Raw genomic sequence first — 23575 nt, forward strand, 5'->3', positions numbered from 1 at the left:
TGAGTTGTAGTATCTGTTTTGGTAGTTTTCATCTACTTATGGTAAATTTCCTTGTAAATTCTTCTTCTTCTTAATATAATTCATCTCTTCTTATTTAAAAAAAAAATTTGAACACCGGGTACATCATAGGGGACAAGTTCAAAATGGTGTTAGCTCCAACCTCTAAGCTTAAAACTCCTGATAGGGGTGTACATGGCCGGTTCAGTTTGGTTTTTTCTCAAACCAGAACCGAAATCATTACTCCCGCTTTTTAATTTTCAAAAAAAAAAAAAAACTGTGTCATTAGCTAACTGTTTTCGTTTTTAGTTTTACCACTGAGTTATGGTTTTTCCATTCGGTTCAGTTTTACACATGTAACTGACAGTTAAAAATAATACAAAATAAAAATGAAAGATTAAAATATAGTTACGTAAAAAATTACACCTAAAATTTTACATTGAAATTAAATAAAATTAAATATAGACATTTATGTTTAAATCTAATTTAAGGTAATATAATGGTTGATATTTATTACATCAAAACTAATCGGTTTTACCATGGGTATTCGGTTTGGTTTTTATATCAAACCAAAACCGAAACCATTACTCTCGGTTTTTATCTTTTTAAACCAAAACCAACCATTAGTAAATGGCTTGATTCGGCTTTCCGCTAATCGGTTTGGTTCAGCCTGGTTCCAGCGGATAACTGTTGTCATGTATTGTAACACCCCGAGTTCCGGATCAGGGTCAAACCCATATGGAGATCCGAACTCGAAGCCTTACAGATCGGAAAAAGACTTAATTTTTTTAATTTAAATCAGATTAATATATATCAAAATTAATCAATAGGAAAATATATCATTTCTTAGGTTTAAATTTATCCTTAAAAATATTATACATTAAAAATTTATTCGATATGCACTTCGAACAAATACAAGTAAACAATTCAATCAATAAGCTACTCTTTCCAAGCTTCCACTGCGCAGCTCTAATAAATCTACAAGGAATGTCAATTGGGGTGAGATGACAGCTCAATAGAATGCATCTCCATTCTCCAAAGATGTGAAAATAAAAATCAATCAATCAAAGAGAACATACAACAAGAGACTTTGCACAACTTCGAGGATTCAATTATATTTTCAATAACAAACAATATCAATAGTATTTCAGACAAATAATCCAACTTACGACATCATCGATTCACAACACAATTAAGTTTTCAACAATTCATCCATTTGAATTTCAACGCATGAGTACATAACACCGATTATGTTTCCAACAAATTATTTAATCTAGATTTCAACACACAATTCACAAATTAATATTGTCACAACAAGCCGTGAGTTTACAATACCAAAATAATTGTCAACAAGTCATTCATCAATTATTCAAGTATTAATACAGTCACAGAGACACCATGAGTTCACGGTACGAAAACCTTGGTTCCTATACCCACCTATCGTTTATCGGCACGGACAGCCTCCATCGACGGTCAGGAACAAAAGTTCCTATGGGGATCATACCCATCTACTCTGGGGGATCATATCCCGTTTCATTCATGGTACGAAAACCTTGGTTTGTACATCCGCCTATCGTTTACCAGCACGGATAGACGCCATCGATGGTCGGGAAACACAAGTTCCCATGAGGATCATTACCCATTCAACTCTCGGGGATCATTACCCACTGTTAGCATGAAATATGTTCCATATAACGGTAAAACATGAACTCATTTTCTTTTATAAATCATTTTCAAAAACAACATAAGCAACCATGGCTTAACAACATGAATTTCTTTCAAGCATTTATGCAAACAAGTTAACTGCAACCATATTACATTATATGTTCTGTAATGACCCGTCCCTCCACCGGTACTGTCCCCACTTAGCCACTGCGGTCATCCGGCAGTGTGGGGTTTTCAACGGGCATCGATGCGGTCATCCGACAACAAACAAGTTAACTGCATCCATATTACATTATATGTTCTGTAATGACCCGTCCTTCCACCGATACTGTCCCCACTTAGCCACTGCGGTCATCCGGCAGTGTAGGGTTTTCAACGGGCATCGCTGCGGTCATCCGACAACAACTTCCCGGGAGGTCACCCATCCCTGGATTGCTCCCGCCCGAGCACGCTTAACTGCAGAGTTTTGTGCCAACTCTGGAGTCAATTGTGCTGAAAATGCCTCGGTATAATGTAGACGTTCGTTGCTTCTTGTGAAATGGTATCTGGCATAACACCCCAGCATGCTCTCCCACCCAAGCACAAGCGAACCGTCCCTAGTTGCATCCCAACTAACACCGATATTGTTCCCACTTACCCACTGCGGTTATCCAGCAGTGTGGGATTTTTAACGGCAGTACTGCGGTCATCCAGCAGTGTGGGATTTTTAACGGCAGTACTGCGGTCATCCAGCAGCAGCTTCCCGAGAGGTCACCCATCTTGTGACTACTCCCGGCCGAGCACCCTTACCTGAGAAGTTTTTCCCACAACTCAGTCAAGTGAACCCATTAGGCCTCGGTGTTAGGAAAGGACAAACCATTACTTATATTCCATTCGGCCAACCACTGCCGAAATATCGGGGTATTACATGTTCCATGGTAATAACTTTATCTGATTATTTTCAAACTTTACAAGGAAATACATGAATCAATAATATACAACATATCAAAAATTCACAGTAAACCAACTATTCAAACAAAAGATGTTGAATTTAAAACATTCCTGAAAAATACCAATGACACATATCACTGTTCTAGGCTATTTTCGAATAATAATCTTGAATCATGATTTAGTTCCGAACAGTAAATTTTTCTCCACCGAATTTGATCAAGTATGAACAAATGTTCATTAAGCTTAGTCATCATATTCCGAGAAATTCGTAAACTAAATAAATAGTTATCGACTCGAAATTCTTGTCTATGCAAGCTAGTCTAATTAGTTATGCGACATCGTCTCAGAAGATATGTAGTGAATATAACTTGAGAAATAGGTGGTCCAGTCTTCACTTAACTTTTGTTGATGAAGTTCTCCAAAATATTCGGTTGATCTTCGCCTTCAAAAGGTAGAACACAAATGATGATGATTCGTTTCTCACCTACCTTTATACTAGACCGAGACTCAACTAATTGTAGACTAGAAATCAAGATATAGTTTTGACAACTAAATTTGACAACAAGCTTGATATAGCAACACTTGTAATTTCCACCGAGCAATGCTCTAACAAAATCAGAAACAATTGATTCACAAACGAGTTATGATATTATGTTCGAAAATGGATAACCTAATAAAAGAATGTGTGTGTATCATAGAATGAATCATATCCAAATCCAAATGGTCTAGTAATTTGTGGAGAGAGTCTTAAAAAAGAGAAACAAGAAAAAATAAATGAGTGAATGAGACTAGACCAAAAACAGAGTTGTGTGGTGTGTTCTATGTCTTATCAGTCGGTCAGAGATTTTGGCAGACAAACAAATGGGGATTGATATAGTGCGAGAGTATTAGTAACAGTTGATGCAACAACATTATGTGCCAGTGCAAGTCCAAATAAATAATGGACACACACGAGAAGAGAGTAGCTAGCTAGAGTGCAAAAGAGTTGATCATCACATGCCAAGTAGTAGCTCAAGTGTATATAAATCTAATGTTTGCACTATACTGTGTGCACCTGTATCAGTTAGGTTGTTTCCTGAGCCTAACTGAAAAAATAATATGCACACGTGTGTAGAGTCTTAGTAGTCAAGAAGAAGAACTGCATCATCATCATTAACATTTAATTCATCATGAGGCTTCGATTTTTATTAATTTCATTTGAAAAGAATAAATTTTTCTTTCTTTCTAATATCATGACAGAATATTTTTTACTTCCCTTATTGGTTGGTAAGAATTTATTTTCCAGAATTTAAAATCTTAATTTTGAAATTTCTTACATGTAACCTTTGGATAAAATGCCACGAAAGTGATGAAGGTTAATAAATTCTTAAAGTGCATACGAGAAAACAATGAAGTCAAGAGATGGTTGGCAAGTGGAGGCAATTGCAACTACTTGTCCATATCTGGCTATTACGGTGCTTTCCTCGCTAATGATAAATCAGGGTAATAAATTTTTCCTGTTTTTACCTAAAAATTATTTTGTAAATTGGAAAATTTTGAAAATTGAAAACAAAGATTTAATGTTGGAAATATTTTTATGAGACCTAACATTTTCAATCCATCTTTATTATGTATGGAGCAATTCTCAATGTATGGGCTGCTAGTATTGCCTTTGTTATTATCTTTTTTTTTTTTCTTAATCATGAAATTTTATTACTCAAATTTTCATTTACATCTTACAGAAGGCCTGAAGATTTTCAAGGCATGAAAAACCAAAAACAAAACCAAAAACCTGAAAGCCCAGTATGCTCAGCCCACTAACACAGCATTTGCCAAGGAATTCTAAGGCAACTCAGTAACTAACTTACAAATTGTTTAGAATCTAAAATACAAATCATCCTCATTTTCTAGCTTACCTAGAAACTGAGGTTTTTCTTCAAAATAGTGTACTTCCCCTTTACTAAGAAGAACACCTCTCTTGGCCAGTTTATCAGCAGAAAAGTTAATTTCTTTGTATGAGTGTCTAAATGTGATTGCATGTATAACTCTTCTAATTTTGATCCATCTGTTCTGTACTATCCAAGGTACCTTGTCATTTAAGAATGTCAATATCACAACTTTAGAATCCAAGCTGAAACATACATCCATCAATCTTTTTGATACAACCCACTCACCTGCAATGATTAATGCCACCACCTCTGCCAAGTAATTTGTGGAAATCCCCAAACCACCTGAAGCTGCACCCATATGATCTCCATAATGATTTCTGGTAATAAAACTTATTCCTGGCATTCCTGGATTACCTTTAGAAGCATCGTCACAACAAATGAGAGTCTGGTTCTGAGTAGGAAAAGTAAAGAAACATTTCTTCACTCTGACAGTATGCACATTTATCCCTGAGATCCCAAAATGTAACATTATATGCAGGTCAAACATATTACCCCATATCTTACCTCTCATCCTGACACTTCCTTCTTTTGCACATCTATTGATTTTCATTTTCATTTTATCCACGGATGGAGTAGCTTCTTCATAAATCACATGATTTCTGGTAAACCACAATTCCACCATAACATTGAAGGCACATATGAACCATATCTTCTTAATGGATGGACTTTTCCTTTTTGCAAATTTCAGATTTCATCAAAACTCCAAGGAGAAGAAGAATGGAAAATCCCATACAACCAATGCCATACACTTTCATTAAATTCACATTGCCACATAATATGCTCCATTGTGTCTTGAGATTTTCCACACAAATAACATTTAGAAACAGTTGAGAAACCTTTATTTCTTACTGATTCCTCGGTTGCACATGCACCTCTTAATATCTTCCATAAGTTTGTAGATGTGTAAGGATGAATACAAGGTTGCCATACCTGGTGAGCCCAAGTTTTAACAACATACTTCTTCCTGATCATTTGAGCAGCATTTGACATAGTAAAATTTCTTGTTTTTTCCTTGGCCCAAATTTTTCTATCCTTTCCACCCACTAAAACTGGCAGCTCACTAGCATCAAAATATTGTAACAATTCTGCAGGAACACACAATTCACCATTATGAATTAAATCCTTTACTCTCATTGTGCCATTTTGCATAATATATGAATCCATAAAATGCCTCTCAATCAGAGCATAGTCTTTTATCCATTTATTTCTCCAAACTGATATATTTTCACCATCACCCACAATCCATCTGCTCCCTTCTTGTACCTCAGAAATAACCCATCTAAGTCCAAGCTAAATTGTAGACTGTTTATGATATTTAATCCAATCACCATTCTTGTATTTGTATTTAGATCTCATAAACATAGTCCATTCCACATCTTAATTCTCAATTTTCCAGAGTAATTCATTAATAAAGCCGTTAGAGCAATGCTCGGTCGAACTCACATGCATTGCTATCTCAAGCATGTTTGTCAATGTTAGTGATCAAAACTATAAGTCTTGATTTCTAGTCTACTTATATCTAAGTCTCGAACTAGGATAGAAAGTGTAGTTGAACTCTGGACTCCATGGCAATCATCATACAAATACGAAGAACTACTCAAGGAACTGGTGGAACTTCATCGACTAAAATGTATGTGGAGACTTGAACTTATCTATCACTCAAAAGTATATCTACTCTATCTCCTATCTTGAGACAAAAGTCGTATTGCTATATAGACTATGATTATACACATTTGCTATTTCGAGCCGAGTTTATCTCGCTTATCTATTTCTGGAAATATGTGTTGGTAAGATTTCGCTTTGGCCAAGTTCATCTTTACTAGTGACGACAGTCATATTAAGTTTCAATTACTTGAAAATTGCTTTGACGAAAAATGGTTTGTGAATAACAACTATATAACGTCCTCTAAGAATGTTTCAATGATTGAAATGAGAGTTTATAATATATATAACCATGGTTTGAAATAAACATTGTGTGGTAACTCATACGTGTGTAAGTCCTTATTCCTTGAACCAAAGAATGCGTACTTTGCTGCTCAGGAAAACCAGAACTAAAGTCCGCGTACCAGTTCGCGTACTTTCGGAAGTTCACATCCCATGAATTTCTTCTGGAGTTTGTGAACTGAAAACAAACTTATTCCGGGTACTTAAGTCCGCGTACCAATGTGCGTACTTAAGTTGGTTATTTTCTAAAAACGATTATTCGTGAACTTAAACTTATATAAACTAAGGAATGCATGTTTGGAAACCGTGGCTATAAAGTTCATGAATCGATTCGAGTGAATCAAATCTTTTTTGCTTCGATTGTGTCTTGTATACTTTTATAAGATCTAAGCAATTGAATAGCTCTCTAACTAGTTCATTTGAGTCATTTGAACTAGTTATGGTAAAGAATAATATAGTTGATATGAAAGTGCTCATATGACTAACCATTTGGTTAACTACTGTTGAACCAACTAAGTGTACATGTATGGGTAAGTTTACCCAATCCTAAATAAACGTGCATTTCATTTGTGCGTAACAAGCTAAGTTTCGATCTAATGGTTGAAAGATATTAGCTTGAATCTAATCAGGTTTTCATATAACGGTGAATATTGAATGCTTTGTTACCAAGGTAACCTAGACCCTAATTTGAAAGACTATATAAAGGAGAACTCTAGCAGCTGGGAAACCTAATCCCCACACCTCATGTGTCATACTAGTTGTATAAGCTAGAGTGGATTCTCCTTTAACCTTAGGTTTTTACCAAGACCCTGTAGGTTAACGACTTGAAGACTTCATTGGGATTGTGAAGCCAGACCCAACTATTTTCTTTGTAGTTGCGTGTTCTAATCTTGCTGTTTTGATCGTACTAAGTACAATCGTAAGATTGACTTGAAATTGATTTCTCCGATAGGCAAGATTAAAATAAGTCACAAACATCTTCGTCTCATCGTTTGTGATTCTGCAATATCTTCTTTCCCTAGTCGATTAAGATTATTGTGAGGTGATTCATAATTCTAGGCTGTTCTTCGGGAATATAAGTCCGGGTTATCAATTGGTTCATGTTCACCTTGATTTATCAAAAGACGGAACAAAAACTCGTAGGTATTTCTGTGGGAGACAGATTTATCTATTACCGTAGACTTTTCTGTGTGATACAGATTTGTTTATTAAAGTCTTCGACTTTGGGGTGTAGCAACTCTTAGTTGTGGGTGATATCATCTAAGGGAATCAAGTCCATAGTATCTTGCTGGGATCATAGACGTAAATAGCGCAATTGTACCTTGGATCAATGTGAGATTGATTGGGGTTCAACTACAGTCCAGACCGAAGTTCGTGTGTAGTAGGCTAGTGTATGTAGCGGCTTAATACAGTGTGTGTTCAATCTGGACTAGGTCCCGAGGTTTTTCTGCATTTGCGGTTTCCTCGTTAACAAAACTTCTGGTGTCTGTGTTATTTCTTTTCCGCATTATATTTTGTTATATAATTGAAATATCATAGGTTGTGCGTTAAATTGATCAATTGGGAAATCCAACCTTTGGTTGTTGATTGAAATTTATTGATCCTTGAACATTGGTCTCTGGTACCGTTCAAATGATTTCTCTTGTATTCAATTAGACTCGCAAATTTCTATTTGCTTGAGTAAGTATTAAATCGAGAAAGTGAGATATAACTCTTTGATATACTTTTATTAAGATTGAGTCTGACTGACTAGTTGATTCTCTTAAAAGTATATTGGAGTTTTTCCATGCAGATTGCTAAGCGAAATATTGGGTGTGGTTGTTAGAATCCCGTTTTTTCACTTAGCCAAAGTATACAATAAGAAGCGCTGAAAGCAAGGCCAAGCAAGAAGTGAAGTTGGCGGCATAGGAGAGTTTGTTGTTGGGAGAGTTACGTAGAAGTGCGACAGTATTTGGCAACGATAGCATGGAGTAACGCAACAATAATTAAGATGTAAGTCCATCAAGCATATGAGTTATGTAGTTGCAGGAAATCCTACACTACACCCCTCATATGATTTCATTGTTGATCAACTCATTTTTTAGGTTTATCTTCTTAATTTTATTGATTCACTTTTGAATGTTCTTACAAGAAAGATAAAGAAGTCAAGAATGATCTCTGCTCTGAACTTTCTCTCTCCTATTTACTTGTTTCTTACTAAAAAAAGATCTCTCTCTCTCCTTTACAACTCGAATGACTATTTATAAGAAAATACATAGTGGATGACAGCTAATATGTCCTTTATTTTCGGATATGGTTTGCGACATTCTCGCAACTTTACAAATGTTAATTTCTCAAGCTCTCTAATTTTCGCAAGACTGTCACATCTTTCTCGTGACTTTAAATGACGTCATTTATTCTATCATTTCTGAAACTGTTCTGCGACGCTATTGTGTTGTACCATTGATAATTTCGCTGAGACATAATTTTTGCGAGATTCTGATCCTACATCTTGCCTATTCTCATATCTTCTCTGCAAAGTAGAGAATGATGTGAGAAATGCCACAGCTGCTTATCTTTTCATATTCCACATTTATCACACGTACACTCTCTTCCATTTATTTCTTGACACGTCTTCTGTAACCGCTACTTTTCAACCGCTCACGTCTCTTCGTCTTAATGGTGTTTATTTCTTCGAGTAAAATTTTTTCTTTATATACTCTTCTCCCCCCCCCCCCCTTTTCCACTTTTCTTTTTACTTTCTCTTCTATTTTTATTCTCTCATCTCTGCAACTCTACTATTCTTCTGCAAATTCTGCTGCTGTAATTTTTTCTTCCTTCAATCCTTTTACTTTCCATACATTCCCATACTCTATATTCAAACATGGATCCAAGTGGTCATAGATATGAGAAGAATTTACAAGATGTCCAAAAATATCTTGCTGATAAAGGTTTTACACTCTCCACCATTCCTGGTGAGAATGCCAAATCAATTCTTTTTATCAAGATTTTCTCTAATAAAAATTGTGATGATCAATCAATCATAATTTCGCTAGGTCAGATTCTCGCAGGTCTCCCTATTCCTCTTTATAACCCAGATCTTCCTTTATTTTATGAAATTCTCGCTCATCCGAGATTTTCGCGAGCCATCTTCCAACTAAGTGGGGATTGCATCCGTCTGATGCTAGAGTTCGCTAATCGTGGTGCTGGTAGATGATCTCTTTACTCCAAAGAACTTAGGGATCCAAAATTCGCAAACCTGGAAATAGTTGCTGAGAAGTATACAGTGGAGAATTTCTTTGAAAATTACGAACTTATCTCCATGAAGAAAGAGAATACTCGCTGGGGTATTCGATTAAGAAGGAAAGATAACATTGATGAAGCCAAAATTCTTATGCAAGATATTGACTGGCATTCTGGTAAAAACACAACTCCTCGCCAATCCAAAGAAGATAAATGGTGTGTTTTTCCTTTAATGCTAAAGGGACCCTACATTGCTGGATCAAACGTTCTTCCTGCGAATCTCGTTGCATATCAACCTTGGGTTTTCTCTTGGCCCGAGAAGGAGAAAGAGGTATGTTTTTCCCCTTTAACTCATTTTATACTTCTTTATTGATTTTTACTATTCTGTTCGCTAACTCTTACGACATTCGACAGATCCAAAAACTAAAGGATAGTTATAACAGGACTGGGAAATCTAGTACTCTGTTAGCTCTTCGCTCATACACAGATGAGGTAAGAAATTTTCTCTTATGATTTTAAATAGTACTGTTACTTACATGCTTCCATTTCTTATTTCTATCTGTGTGTGAAGATTATTGTTGAAGTAGAAGAATCTGCTGATGCTGCGAAGATTGGTGATAAAGGTAAAGGTGCTCTTCGCAGGGAAAAATCAACTGGTCCTCCTCCAAAGAAAAGAAAAGTTCGTTATTCTTCTCCTTCAAATGTTCTTCCTAACGAAAATTCCGAAAGTGACAAGGATGATGAGGATAATTATGATCTTGCTGCAACTGAAGATTCTCCACCTGAATCTTCTATGGCTAAGCTTTCTGGCCTCTTTTCTGATTCTCTACAAGGAATGAGAGATAGCCAATTCGAAAATACCTGCAAAGCTCTCGCTACCCTTTGTGATGTCCCTTTACTAGATGGTGATAGCTCTCTTCGTGGAGTTTCTAGATCAGTGACTCCCGACTTCTTGCATTCTCTCAATAGTCTGGTATACTTTTATTTCTTTTACTTCTTCATTGTTATAACTCAAAATCTCTTTCTATATTAATATTTTTTATTTCTTTTCGCAGGCTAGAAAAGCTTCTTTTGCGGTTGCCTCAGATCTAGAGAGAAGACGCGAAAATCTTGAAAAGAAGAATCTTCAATTTCGCAAAAAGAATGAAGAATTGGAAGCTGAAGTTAAAGGTCTTCGCGAGAAGAATAGACAATTAGAAATTGATTCTTCCTCTTATAAGAAAAAAATTTCTAGTCTTCAACAAGCTAATAATCAGCTTTACGGTATGTTACTTTTCTCCTTTCTCTTTATTCATTCATCTTGTTGTTTTATCTTATTTAAATGATCCTTTTTGCAGACATTTATGGTCTTTCTGATGAAGCTACCCTTATTCGTTCATTTCCTAATGCCTTGGATAATGATACTCTTCTTGAACGTCTTAACAATTCTTTAAATAGCTTCTCAAATGATATAATTTCATCTCTTTCTCTAAATGAACTTAGATCGAAATTTCACCTCTTAGAAATTGATCATAGATCCAGTTTAGGCTTAGCCAACAAATTTAGGCGTCTCCTTATTGATTCCAAAGAGAAAACCAATGAGTTAAGAACCAAGATTAGCGGTCTCATAGATGATAAGGATCATATCTCTGATCAAGGTGCCAAGGCTTTGGCGAAATTCCAAGAGGCTCTCCTTGAAGTTCAACTTGAGCGAGATGAAGCTAACCGCAAGAATATTGAACTCTGCGAAAGGAAAAATCAAATTCGTTCTCGTCTTCTCATAAGTAGTGAAGATGAATTTGTCTGGGCTGCGAAAATTTTAGATGATGCTAGAAAAGATTTAGGCGTAAATGTTAGTCTCCAAGTTGAACATACAGCCTTGATTAGAGACATGATTTCTGACAGAGAAGGTTGTTAATTGCTCTTCTTTACTAAATCTTTCTTCTCGCAACGACAAGTATTCTAGATTGAAGAATCAAATCAAAATCACCGTTGAGAATTTTAAGAATGACGTGATGCATTTTCGCAATCAAACCATCCATATGGTTTGTGATGATCATAATATCCCACATTCTGATTATCCTTGTCTTTTAGAAGAAATCCCACAGAATACTCCCAGTTTGATTATCTCTGATAGCGAAGCTGACGATGAAGAATCTGATAGTGATGGAAGTTCTGATGGTGATGAAGATTCTGACGAAGATGAAGAAGGAAACAAGTCTGATGAAGATAATGAAGGATTAACCAAGAAATAGCCTTTACTTCTTTCTTTGACTCTTTGTAATACTTGTATATTTATTCCCTCTTTCTGTATATTTGTGTTTCTTCCATTTTAACCTGCGTAAATGAAAACAATTCTTGTCTGCAATACAGTTAATCAATACAATCATTAATTCTTGAATTTTTGAGTAAATCTCTCATATGGAGATAAATAAAATTTTCTAATTTCATACATTCCCATACTTGCCTCTGTTATTTGAATCCAAATGAGAGATTTCATAAAAAAATTCTTATTGTATAGTTTCGCAATCTTTTGCGAAGTGAATTTCGTTTCTTTTCAAAATCTCATTCCTGTGTGGTCTTATTTTGCCTTCCTAATTAAAGGTCTTATTATGCCACCTCTTGTCATTGCGACAAAATCGCAGGACGTCCTTGCATTTTCATGCAAAAACCCATTGATCTTTCCTTAACTTTTTCTTTTGTATTATGGCCGCTTCAGAAATGTTGCGACAATATGACAGGCCTAAATATTCTTGCAAAAATAAAGCCCCATGACATTGCCGTCTTGCGACGAAATCACAGGACGTCTTCGCACTTTCATGCGAAAACCCATTGATCTCGTCTTATCTTTTTCTTTTGTATTATTGCCTCTTCAGGATTGTTGCACAAATATGACAATCCTTAATATCCTTGCGAATAAAAATCCTTATGACATTTGCGTCTTATGACACTTATCAGCTCCCTAATGGAGGGTGCCTCCCTTATCTCCCCCTGGTTGCCCCTTCAAGGAGGCGTACTTCTACCGTACAAGGTTAGATCCTCCCATCCAGTCTTAACAACAACCAGTTGTTTTCGCAGCCTCTTATCCCTTTTACCTATAGGGTTTATGGTTACGAGACTGCACCCTAAGTGGGGTTTTCTTCAGGCCGAGTGCAGTATGAGCCAAAACTTGTCAAGAATGGCAAGGACGCTTCAAACGCCCCCGACACTCTTGACTCAACCGTGTACCTCGGCGCCTTGATCAGATTTTGCACTCCTTGGGAGAGTCCTTATTACCTTAGTCGCCCAACCTAAGTCATATTCTTAAGTTGAGAATCCAAGGTGCCTCTCCCGGATGGGCTTCATTGACCCAAAATCTCCATGACTCAGGTTCCGGTGGCGGTGTAGACTTTCCCTGAATCATGCAATGGGTACCCCCTTATATGACGTACTTTAGGTCTTACATTTGCCTCTTGCGAAATTGCATTCGCGAACTAGGGTGTACGCCATAAAGGTTCGCTTCTTTCTCTTTTGTCATTCTTCTCTGTTATTATTTTCTGTAAAATTCATTATCTCTGCGAGAGTCTCGCAATCATTATATTGTATCTGAATTTCGCAATCTCAATTTTGTTGTTCAATCAAATGTATTTTTGAGAATTTTACTTATTGCGAGATTATCGCAACAACTTAATCATTCATACATTTCTTGTTTTTATTACCTTTGCCATCCTCTGCTTCTTTATTATTTTCTGCTACTGCTTCCTTGGTAGTGGTATGTTCATCCTTTTTATTCTGAGCTAGCATTAATTTCGCAACATCTCTTCTCCTTCTTTTCTTTTCGATTGTATCCACCATCAACCTCTCACTTCTTTGTACGTCTTTATTTTGTGTCGCCAGTTTTCCTTCTTGTTTGCTCTTCCTTCGCAAGATTCTATCTCAGTTTCGTAACATCTCTTTCCTTCAACCCAATCTCCCTTTATGATTCCTACACCATTGGGGTGAGGGAATTTGATGCATTGGTGGAAAGTTGAAGCTACACCTAGAATCCCATGTAGCCAAGGTCGACCAATTAATGCATTGTAGGGTGATTCTACATCAACGACACAAATGAGATTTCAGAAGATATTCCCTTCAATGGAATTTGCATAGTAACCTCCCTTTAGGCTTGTTAGCAGTACCATTAAAACCATAATCTTATATGTTGATGGTATAAGATCATCAATCTCTTCCACCCATGGTTTTATAAGTATGATAAAATAAGATGTTCACAGAGCTTCCAGTATCGACTAGAATTCTATTGATTGCCCATGAATCTTCAGCTTCATCATCCTCATCTTCTTTCGGTTTTGGATTAATTTCTAATTTTATTACCAATGGATTGTCATGCACCTCTTCTCCTTCGGGAATTTCTTCTGCGGTAAAAGAAATGATCTGTTTCTGCCATTCCTCTAGTCCGATTTTCGCAATATTCATAATTTCTCTTCCATTATTATCTCTTGCGAACACTCTACTCAAAACATTATCATGAAAATCTTCAATTGTCTTATATGAATGTACGATAGAGTGACAGAATAGATTTTTTGCTTTTGCACCAACTTCTATGAAGAATGTTTCTTTCTTTTTCATCGTATTCACTTTGTGATGTTCTGGCGGTGGTGGTAATGGTTGAGATTGCGAATTCCCTATCAGAAAGTCGTTTAGTTTTCCTTGATCTATCATTCTCAAAATAATTCTCTTTACATTTCTGCAATCGTTTGTGGTATGTCCATGAAAATGATGATAAGAACAAAATTCATGACTTCTGTGGTTTGGGGGTGGTTCCGTTCCCATGTTCCATGGTGTTGGTATATTCTCCATCAAAATTATAGCTTCCCATATCTTTTCCACACTTGCATTTAGAGGTGGCATCTTGATTTCTTCCCATATTACCTTGTGACCTCCTTGTCCTCTATTAAAGTTTGGTCTTTGACCTCCATAAGTTTCTTGTGGTTGATCGAGTCTTTGAATCTTGTTATTTCCTCCACGATTGTAGAAATTTATTTCTCTTTCATACTCTTCTTGATCTCGACTTCCCATAGCTACCAACTTCTGTTGATTGTTACCTGTCACCTTTTCTTGTTGTACTTGCAAAGTATTCGCCACTGTGTTTATTAGCTTGGGTAATAAGCTTGCATTCGCTGTTTGTGAGCTGGTGTTCGCAACTGGATATTAATCCATTTCATTTTGTCTTTCCTCTAAACCAATGTATTCTTCTTGAAGTTCTCGCAATTCAGTCATTGTAATCGTATTCTTGACTCTGAAAATTTGGACATACAACAAGTTTGTTTCAAACATAGCATTGATGAATGATAATATGAGATATCTATCATCTACACGGCCAACCATTTCGCTACACATAGTTCTCCATCTTTTAGTCAAGTGTTTCAAACTTTCGCCAATCCTTTGTTTTAATCCAAACACATCTTCTATACCAGGTCGTGAAGAATTATTACTCATATATGCTCCCAAGAATGTGGTCTGCAAATGATTGAAGGAGGTTATTGTATTCTTTGGTAAACCTTAAAACCATTTTAACGCTTCTCCTGTTAAGCTGGATGCAAAATATTTGCACAATACCGCATCATGATTTTCCCATTGTAACATGCACCTCACATAAGCTTTAATGTGTTGAATTGCACAAGTTGTTCCATCGAAAATGCTGGTTAATGCAGGCAAATTGCATTTCGGTGGTATTCCTCCTAATTGTACTTCCCTTGTAAATGGAGTTTTCGCAGCTTCTTCTATTGCTTCATCCAATTGTCTTCTACCTACTTCTCCTCTGTTATTTAGCATTCCTCTCATTTCTTCTAATTCTTCTTTCAAGATTTGTTTATTTACACCTGAATCTTGACCCACTGGTCTCTTTAATTTTGCTTCTCTTCTTCTGCGTTCACGTCTATCTTCTCTTGCGAAATTTTGTATCTCTTCTTCATTATCCTCATCTCGTCTTCTTCTGTGATTCTCTTCCTCATCCCTATCTTGAATTCGCAAATGATGATGTCGTTCATTTTCCCCTCCATAATTTTGTTCATTTCTTATCAATTCAATTCGCTGTCTTTCAGCCATTCTCTTTACTCTATCATACTCTTCATTGAGATTATCGTTATTCTGGTTTTGTATACGCCTTTTTTCTCGATTGTCATGATTGTTCTGGCGAATTGTCTCCTGAAGCTCTTGTTCTTCCATTTCCGCTCTCAATATTTCACGTTCGCAGATTAAACGTGCTTGTTCAGCATTATATCTTTCAATTTCTTCTTCAATTGTCTGTTGATTTCTTTGAGTTTCTCTCACATGTAAAATTCTTCTTCCTTCCTCTTGATTTCCTTCGCCTTTTTGGTTATTTTGTCTCTGATTTTTCCCGTTCTCTTGATTTCCTCCGATTTGCCCATCATCAAAAGTTTCATTTTGTGGAATGTAACAATCATCAGTTCTTTCTCTATTTTCGCGATATTCTTCATTAGGATTTGATATTTCTTCTTGAATATTGTTTCCAGCATTGATTGTGGGTGAATTTTGCCTCATTTCTATTCTAGTCGATCTGGAATATGATTTTGTAATACTTCTCGATCTTCTATTCTGCAATCTGATATTCTCCATCCTTAATTCGTGATTTTTCCTTGTTAAATTCGCACGTTCTTCTGCCTCAGCTCTTCTTTCTTCATGTATTTTTCGTCTCAATGTTTCTAACACTCCAATTTCCTCACTTCCATGAATTATTCCTTCATATGCTTCTTTATTTCTCTCTTCCTGTCTATAATTTCTATTTTGTTGCTCTTCTTCTATTTCATCTGCTGAATTTGATCGCCAAGTGTGTACGCTCACTCTGTCATAATCTGTATTCCTCTCTTGAACTATTGTTTGTTGAATTGGAGATTGAATTAAATTTTCTCTATTATTTCTCATTCTAGTAGATTCTCCCATTTCACTTCTTTCTCTTCCAGCAATTATTTTGCTTCTTCTAATAGTAGTCGGTTGTTCGGATGTATTTCTTCTTCTAGCCATTTCTTCAATGCTAACAATATTATGAAAATTTTTTAATCAATCACTTTAAATTTTCACAAATCTCAATATCAATCTTTAGCTTTTTCTAGAATAATCTTCAACTCTTCCCTGTTTCTAGCGCCATTATGTAGTTGCAGGAAATCCTACACTACACCCCTCATATGATTTCATTGTTGATCAACTTATTTTTTAGGTTTATCTTCTTAATTTTATTGATTCACTTTTGAATGTTCTTACAATAAAGATAAAGAAGTCAAGAATGATCTCTGCTATGAAATTTCTCTCTCCTATTTACTTGTTTCTTACTCAAAAAATATCTCTCTCTCCTTTACAACTCGAATGACTATTTATAAAGAAATACATAGTGGATGACAACTAATCTGTCTTTTATTTTCGGATATGGTTTGCGACATTCTCGCAACCTTACAAATGTTAATTTCGCAAGCTCTCTAATTTTCGCAAGACTGTCACATCTTTCTCGTGACTTTAAATGACGTCATTTATTCTATCATTTCTGAAACTGTTGTGCGACGCTATTGTGTTGTACCATTGATAATTTCGCTGAGACATAATTGTTGCGAGATTCTGATCCTACAAGTTAAGAGTAGCTCATAGTTAGGAAGATCATGATGTTGCTTTTTCGCTACATTAAAGCGTAGAGGTTTGAAAGAACAAGTGAGGCCTTGTTAGTTTCAAAGGCGCGTGAAGAGGATCCATGTCTAGTGAGATGGTGGAAAGCCCCGGGTATCCTAAGTCATGGCTAATGTCATGCATTTCAGTCGAGTTTGCACAAGAGTGTTGCAAAATGATTGAAGAACACTTAGTCCACAGTAAGACCTGTTGGATTGCAAGAGTGCAATGTCAGTCGGAATTGAAGGCAGTAAGCTAAGTTATGCATATCAGGATGATATGTTGGCTGTTTGGCATGTATACTTAGGCACAAAATGGCTGGAGAAAAGATTTGTGATGCGGATGCAATCAGATGTAGAAAATTGGCTTAGGGTGTAGCTAGAGAATATTGCTGAATTTCAGAGGAGTTCTGAAAGTGCATAACAACAGATCGCAAGAACATTTGGGTGTTGAGATGTGAATGAAGTGGAGATTGAAGCATAGTCGACGATGCGATAATGAAGCTGGAATTCATAGGCTTAATGTCAAGGCAAACAAACTAAGTGGCGGCATAAAGTACTAGGCAGAAAAGTTTTGGCAAGATTGAAGGCCAAACAAAGTTGCTGATTTCTAAGAGTGGCTTAGATGCGTACAAGGCCAAGAAAGTTCAGTAGAATCTGACTGATGTTTCATTCAACGGGGAAGTTAAATGGATTGGGTGGGGTAGGTCTGTGAACACAGAAATAACGCAGGTATCCAAGTGTTCACGAACAATTTCGCATTTACTCATGCACGTATCAAGGAGAATAAATCATAAGTAAAATTATATTGAAACAATGACTCATCGACTCGGAGCCTTCGGGCTCGTCCTTGTATAGTCATGGGGGAGTAATTTAGTTATTCATACGTTCGAGATGTGTAATAAATCAAGGCGTAATAATAAAGACAGAAAATAAAGTGTTGAATGTAAATGAGACGATGGTTTACGTGGTCACTAAGGCCTACGTCCACGAGGGTTGGTGTTTCACTATGTGTTTTAGGTGTTACAATGATAGTCAAATGACTCTGTGTGAACAACGAAGCTAAAGGGGAAATAAGACTCATACTTACTCTTCCTATTTCTCTCTCCTATGATCTTCTCATCTCTCACTAAAAATTGGTCGACCCCTTCTCTCTCAGTGGAGAGGGGTATTTATAAGGGTAATACATGGGGTCCACTATTTGAAACAATTGCAACCTTATCTTCTTGTTCTTTGCGCTGATCCCGCTAGTATCTTCTTTCTCGACCGAAGGCTCCAACGGTCATGTATGGTTACGATGGGTCACCTCTTTCTCCTCCACAAACTGATCGACACGTACCCTATACTTAAAGTGTTTAATGCGGGTGGTTGGGGCGGTCCGCACGCGTCAGACAAATGTTTGACGCCCCTGTTACATCCTCGTCAGTGAGAACAATCCTCACCATTGATCTTGGATCTTCATCGAGATGGAATAAAGCAAATCTTTGGGTGTTCTTCAGTACATCGCGGTGGCTCGTTATTTCAGTGCTCCTTGATTCTTAGCCGTCGGATCAGTTCGATGATGAACATATCTAGATGACAGATACCTCTTGGGTGTCGAGACGTGGCATCATGCCTTGATGTCTCAAGTTTTGTGTCCTCCACGTGTAACTCTTCCGACACGTGGCGAGTGATGAATTATGTGTATACAATTTTCCCCTTTTCTTATGATTTGTACGTTAGTCAAAGTTAGAAGAAAACTGTCTTTTCATCTTCTTCATCTCTCCACAATAACTTCCCCTAGATTTTAGGGCACGTTTCCCACTCCTTGCAATAACTTCTTCTTGAATCATGGGACGGTTTTATCATCTTTGGTACTATAAATAGGAGAGAGGGTATCGTTAAAATAAATTTGATTCTTTCTTCATTCCCTTGTCAGTTCATACCTCTTCATTCTCTGAACCTCCGCCTCCTCCTTCTTCTTCTTCTTCTTCTTATTCTTCTTCTTCTCTTTCTTGTTCTTTAGTCATTAACTTTTGCTGATACTGTTTTGGTTCGAGTCTGACAAGATCTTCAGAGGTTTATTGCTTTAAACTGATCATCAGGCGCTTAACGGTTTCCTTTGATTGCTGATAATACTTTTCTCTTCAGGTATGATGTTCTTACTGTTCTTCTCTAATTGATTTCTTCTTTGTTATTGTTCCTGGGTTTTGTGATGAAGAACATGATACATGACAGTATATATACTTGCCTTTGTTCTTCATCACGAAACTTAGGGCTTTCCTGCTAATTGTCGGAATATGATTACGATTGGACTAGGGTTTCGACTTTTGTGGAGTTTATCGAGAATGTACTTTTCTGTGTTTTGGTGACATTTCTGATGAACTTGGAAAGTCAGAAATTCCATTTCGTGATCTTCATCATCTTCTCTATCTGATCTTCGTCCTACTTCTATGCCCCTTGCAGGTATGGGTGATCATCAGCGGGTTCCGTACCAAACTCCACCATCAAGTCCTTATCTATCTCCTACATTTAGAAGTTCTGATATATCGCCGCCGAAGGGTGGTCCGCCTAAGTCTTCTCAAACAGACATTCGTACTCATAGGACTTTGTCATCGTCAGGTCCAAGGGTTTCGTCTACGAAGATGGGGGATCCACCGAAGGGTTCTCGATATGCGGTTAACCGCCCCTTAGCTAATCCTCCTACTCATCATGTTGAACCGACAAATGTGCCTCCTCCTTCTTCTCATAGTGCTGAACCACTAAGTGTACAGCATCTTCGTTCTGCTGCCCCAACTACGATGCTTCCCCAGAAGCGTGTGATTCCACAGTCTACCGCTTCAGCGAAAGGGTTGTCTCCTAAAGGTACTGCGCCGAAAGTAGACCCGTCGAGGAATCTTCCAACTAAGAGGAAGGCTTCGGATATGAGTCCTCCGAAGAAACCATCTTCGAGCAAACCCGTTGGTTCTGATGTTGCCCTAGTTATACGTAGCGTTTTAGTTGGTAGAAAAAATGTTACGTTTAAGCATGTGGACCTCGAAGCATTTAAGGTGAAGTATGGACTCGAAGCTTTTGACGTTAATTTTTATGCATTGATGACGATCTTACTTATGATATGATTGCGAATTACAAATATGATGATTTTCATTTGTTGACCACTGTGGGGCCTTCGAAGTCGGTTTGACGTTGCCTTTGTATAAGTCGGGGGACTCTTTTTACTATGATGTTCTAGCCATTCGTGAGGATTCCACTCCTCATACTCACTGTCGCTCGGTGGTACAACTGAGTGAAAATTATCTCCGATCGCTGAAGGAGTGTTATCTTCGGAGTAAAGGTGAGACGATGATGACATGCTACGTTCCCAATCCTGCTGAGAAGGATCTTTGTATTCCTGAAAAATTCAACGCCTCTTTTGGGGACTACGTTAATGGTAGGAATCGTAATCCATGGAGTGTAGGTCTTCGTACGATTGCTGCTTCTCAAGGTGAGGTTCGTCTTCTTAGTGAGGTAAGTGACTCGAAGCTTCGTTATGTTCCTGGTACCGAAGGGACTCCTTCTCAGAAGCTTTTCCCAAAAAATGAGCGACTCAAGCGTGATCATGATTACGAGTGGCACGCCACCGTTATCGAAGTTGTCGATCCTTGGGCTTATGGTTGGGTGACTGGTCCCCAGAGGTGGTGTCCTGTGATGGACCGGAAAATTACGCCTTTGGCACGTTACCCCGCAGGCCGTAATCTCCCTGATGCGCCAAGATGAAGCTACGATCCAGGCCTTTAAGGTTAGGCAAATGCATGTCCATTCGCCGTTGCAAGCATGCTCGTGGAGCATGATACATCTAACTTAGCTTCCACACCGTTCCAAAGTCACCCTTGTCCGCAGAAGGGTATAAGGTCATAATGCCATTGCCAAGAGTTCAAGCCATAGAGTCTATGGCCAATGCGTATTGCACGCATCACAGGCTGTGCCTCAACGTAGGGAATTCATCACTGAATTTCCTATCTAGATGAGAAACCGTCAGATCCCGAGTCATATCCAGACTTAAGGCATGAGCCATAGACTTACGCTTAGGCCGCTTTAAGCTTATTGCCATTCTCTTACTCCGATTTACCGACTCTTCGTAGCTTGATAGGAAGTATGAGCATTCATCTGCTGGCATGAAACATTCCTCATCAAGTCTGGCCGCAATCATCTCTTGCATCGAGCTACCGATCTTAGATGATATGAAAGGCCAACGTACTGGACCAGCAATGTTGCAACTCTTGTGGCTTCCTACGTATCCTTCCATACTCTAAAGGAATCAAGCACAGACCGTAGTTCATCCTCGAAGGGACAGAAACTTATGCCAACTCGTTTGCATGGCCGTGGCCAAGCAATAGTGGTAATGGCCTAGTCAGTGTAGGCCGTTCCGTCAAATGCATCCAAATGATGCATCATTGAGTCTGTGGAATGGCATAGCAATTCCTCCGCATCATATGCTCCATTCGTAAGGCTACGCAACTTAGAATGAGCCTTAGGCATCATTCATAGCGTTCTGGCTAAGCTGTGAAGCTTACTTGGTACATGGTCCGCTTATGCACCTTCAACCAACTATCCCTCCCTATATATGTTAACTTGACATTTTTACAAGTTGTATTGGGGGAGGAAAAATCATTCATCAACTCCCCGTTTACTTTTCATGGCTGTTGCCATGTATTTTCCTGAATGACCGGCCAAGATGGCCGTACATTCAGTTCTGCCTCACATGCCAGTTCAAATGCCCGGCCAGGATGGATGTATTTTATCTTTGGCCCGTATGCCACTCCTATGCCCAGCCGTAATGGATGTACATTACCAACTCGATGTCCATCCATGTTTGCTGTCCACTGCCAACTCGATGTCCAGCCATGTTGGCTGTACATTTTCCACCTGATGTCCAGTCATGTTGGTTGTACATATTCAAGGCCATCTGCCCAACTGGCCTAATACATCATTTGATGCAAGATTGGCTCTTGGCCAATGTAGCCTCCAACTAATGCCATATTGGCCTTAGAAAATATGCATATGCGATGTGCCTTACTTGGCACTGGATATTGGACCTGGGCCAAATGCATCTCACATGCAACGGAAGCTTTGGATGAAGCTTCATCTCGAGCAATGGCGCATCTTTTAGCATGCGCCATGCTAAAAACACGGGGTGTTACACTCTTCACCCCTTCAAAGAATTTCGTCCCCGAAATTCAAAAAAAAACTATTGTGGACAATCTCTTCGATTTGGATTTGCTGAGCAAAAGTCCCATACCAGATGCTCAGAAATCACGGGTTTCTTCAATTCGTCATGAACAACAATTTAGAACTTCTGAGCACATGTCCCATACCACCTGCCCAGGAATCCAAAAGTGCCCACAACAATACCAAGAATCGCAATTGGCCCGTGCCAAGAGGATATCTCGACCAGGTATCCTAGATGGCATCCCAAACTACCACCCAAAAATCCCTAAGGTTCGCAAGGTTGGTGACAAAGGTATGACATGAGTATAACGCAACAGATCACTTCTTTTTGCAGTACTGTGTGGAACAGTTTCCAGTTTCCCACCGTCCCTGACGGTCATCCAGGTTTCCACTTGTAAGTGGGATGCTAGCCGGACCTGACATCGCACACCGTTGGCCAGTTTCCCACGTGTGGGGATGATCAGTCCCATTGTCTACCCACCGTCCCAGTAGGTCTTCCGGATATCCACTCGTAAGTGGGGTGCCACTTAGGCCAGGAAAACACACAGTACTTCCACAAGCTCAACTCGATTCGTAAAGTAACTGGCCCAGCAGTTACAACCTCTTTCCACGCAGAAGTTGGCCTACTCTCCAACTTTAAGTTTCCATGATGGAAGATACTCGCCAATGAGTCCACCGCGCACAAGTCCCTAAAATTTTCTCGGAACTTGCTCTGATACCAACTGTGACGGATCGGAAAATTATGCCTTTGGCGCGTTGCCCCGCAGGCCATAATCTCCCCGATGCGTCAAGATGAAGCTACGATCCGGGCCTTTAAGGTTAGGAAAATGCACGTCCATTCACCTTTGCAAGCATGCTCGTGGAGCATGATGCAGCTAACTTAGCTTCCACACCGTTCTAAAGTCACCCTTGTCCGCAGAAGGGTATAAGGCTATAAGGCCGTTGCCAAGAGTTCAAGCCATAGATGCTATGGCCAATGTGTATTGCACGCATCACAGGCTGTGCCTCAACGTAGGGAATTCATTACTGAATTTCTTATCTAGATGAGCAACCGTCATATCCCGAGTCATATCC

General features: G+C 38.3%; 1 protein-coding gene across 1 annotated transcript; it reads left to right on the forward strand.

The window, feature by feature from the left end:
* The first annotated feature begins 19761 nt into the window (after positions 1 to 19761).
* LOC113303531 (gibberellin-regulated protein 14-like) lies at positions 19762 to 20412 on the forward strand. The gene has a single exon (XM_026552597.1). The coding sequence runs from the start codon at positions 19762 to 19764 to the stop codon at positions 20410 to 20412; it is 651 nt and encodes a 216-aa protein (XP_026408382.1).
* Positions 20413 to 23575: the final 3163 nt, after the last annotated feature.

The sequence above is a fragment of the Papaver somniferum genome, chromosome 1, assembly GCF_003573695.1.
Source record: "Papaver somniferum cultivar HN1 chromosome 1, ASM357369v1, whole genome shotgun sequence".
NCBI lineage: Eukaryota > Viridiplantae > Streptophyta > Magnoliopsida > Ranunculales > Papaveraceae > Papaver > Papaver somniferum.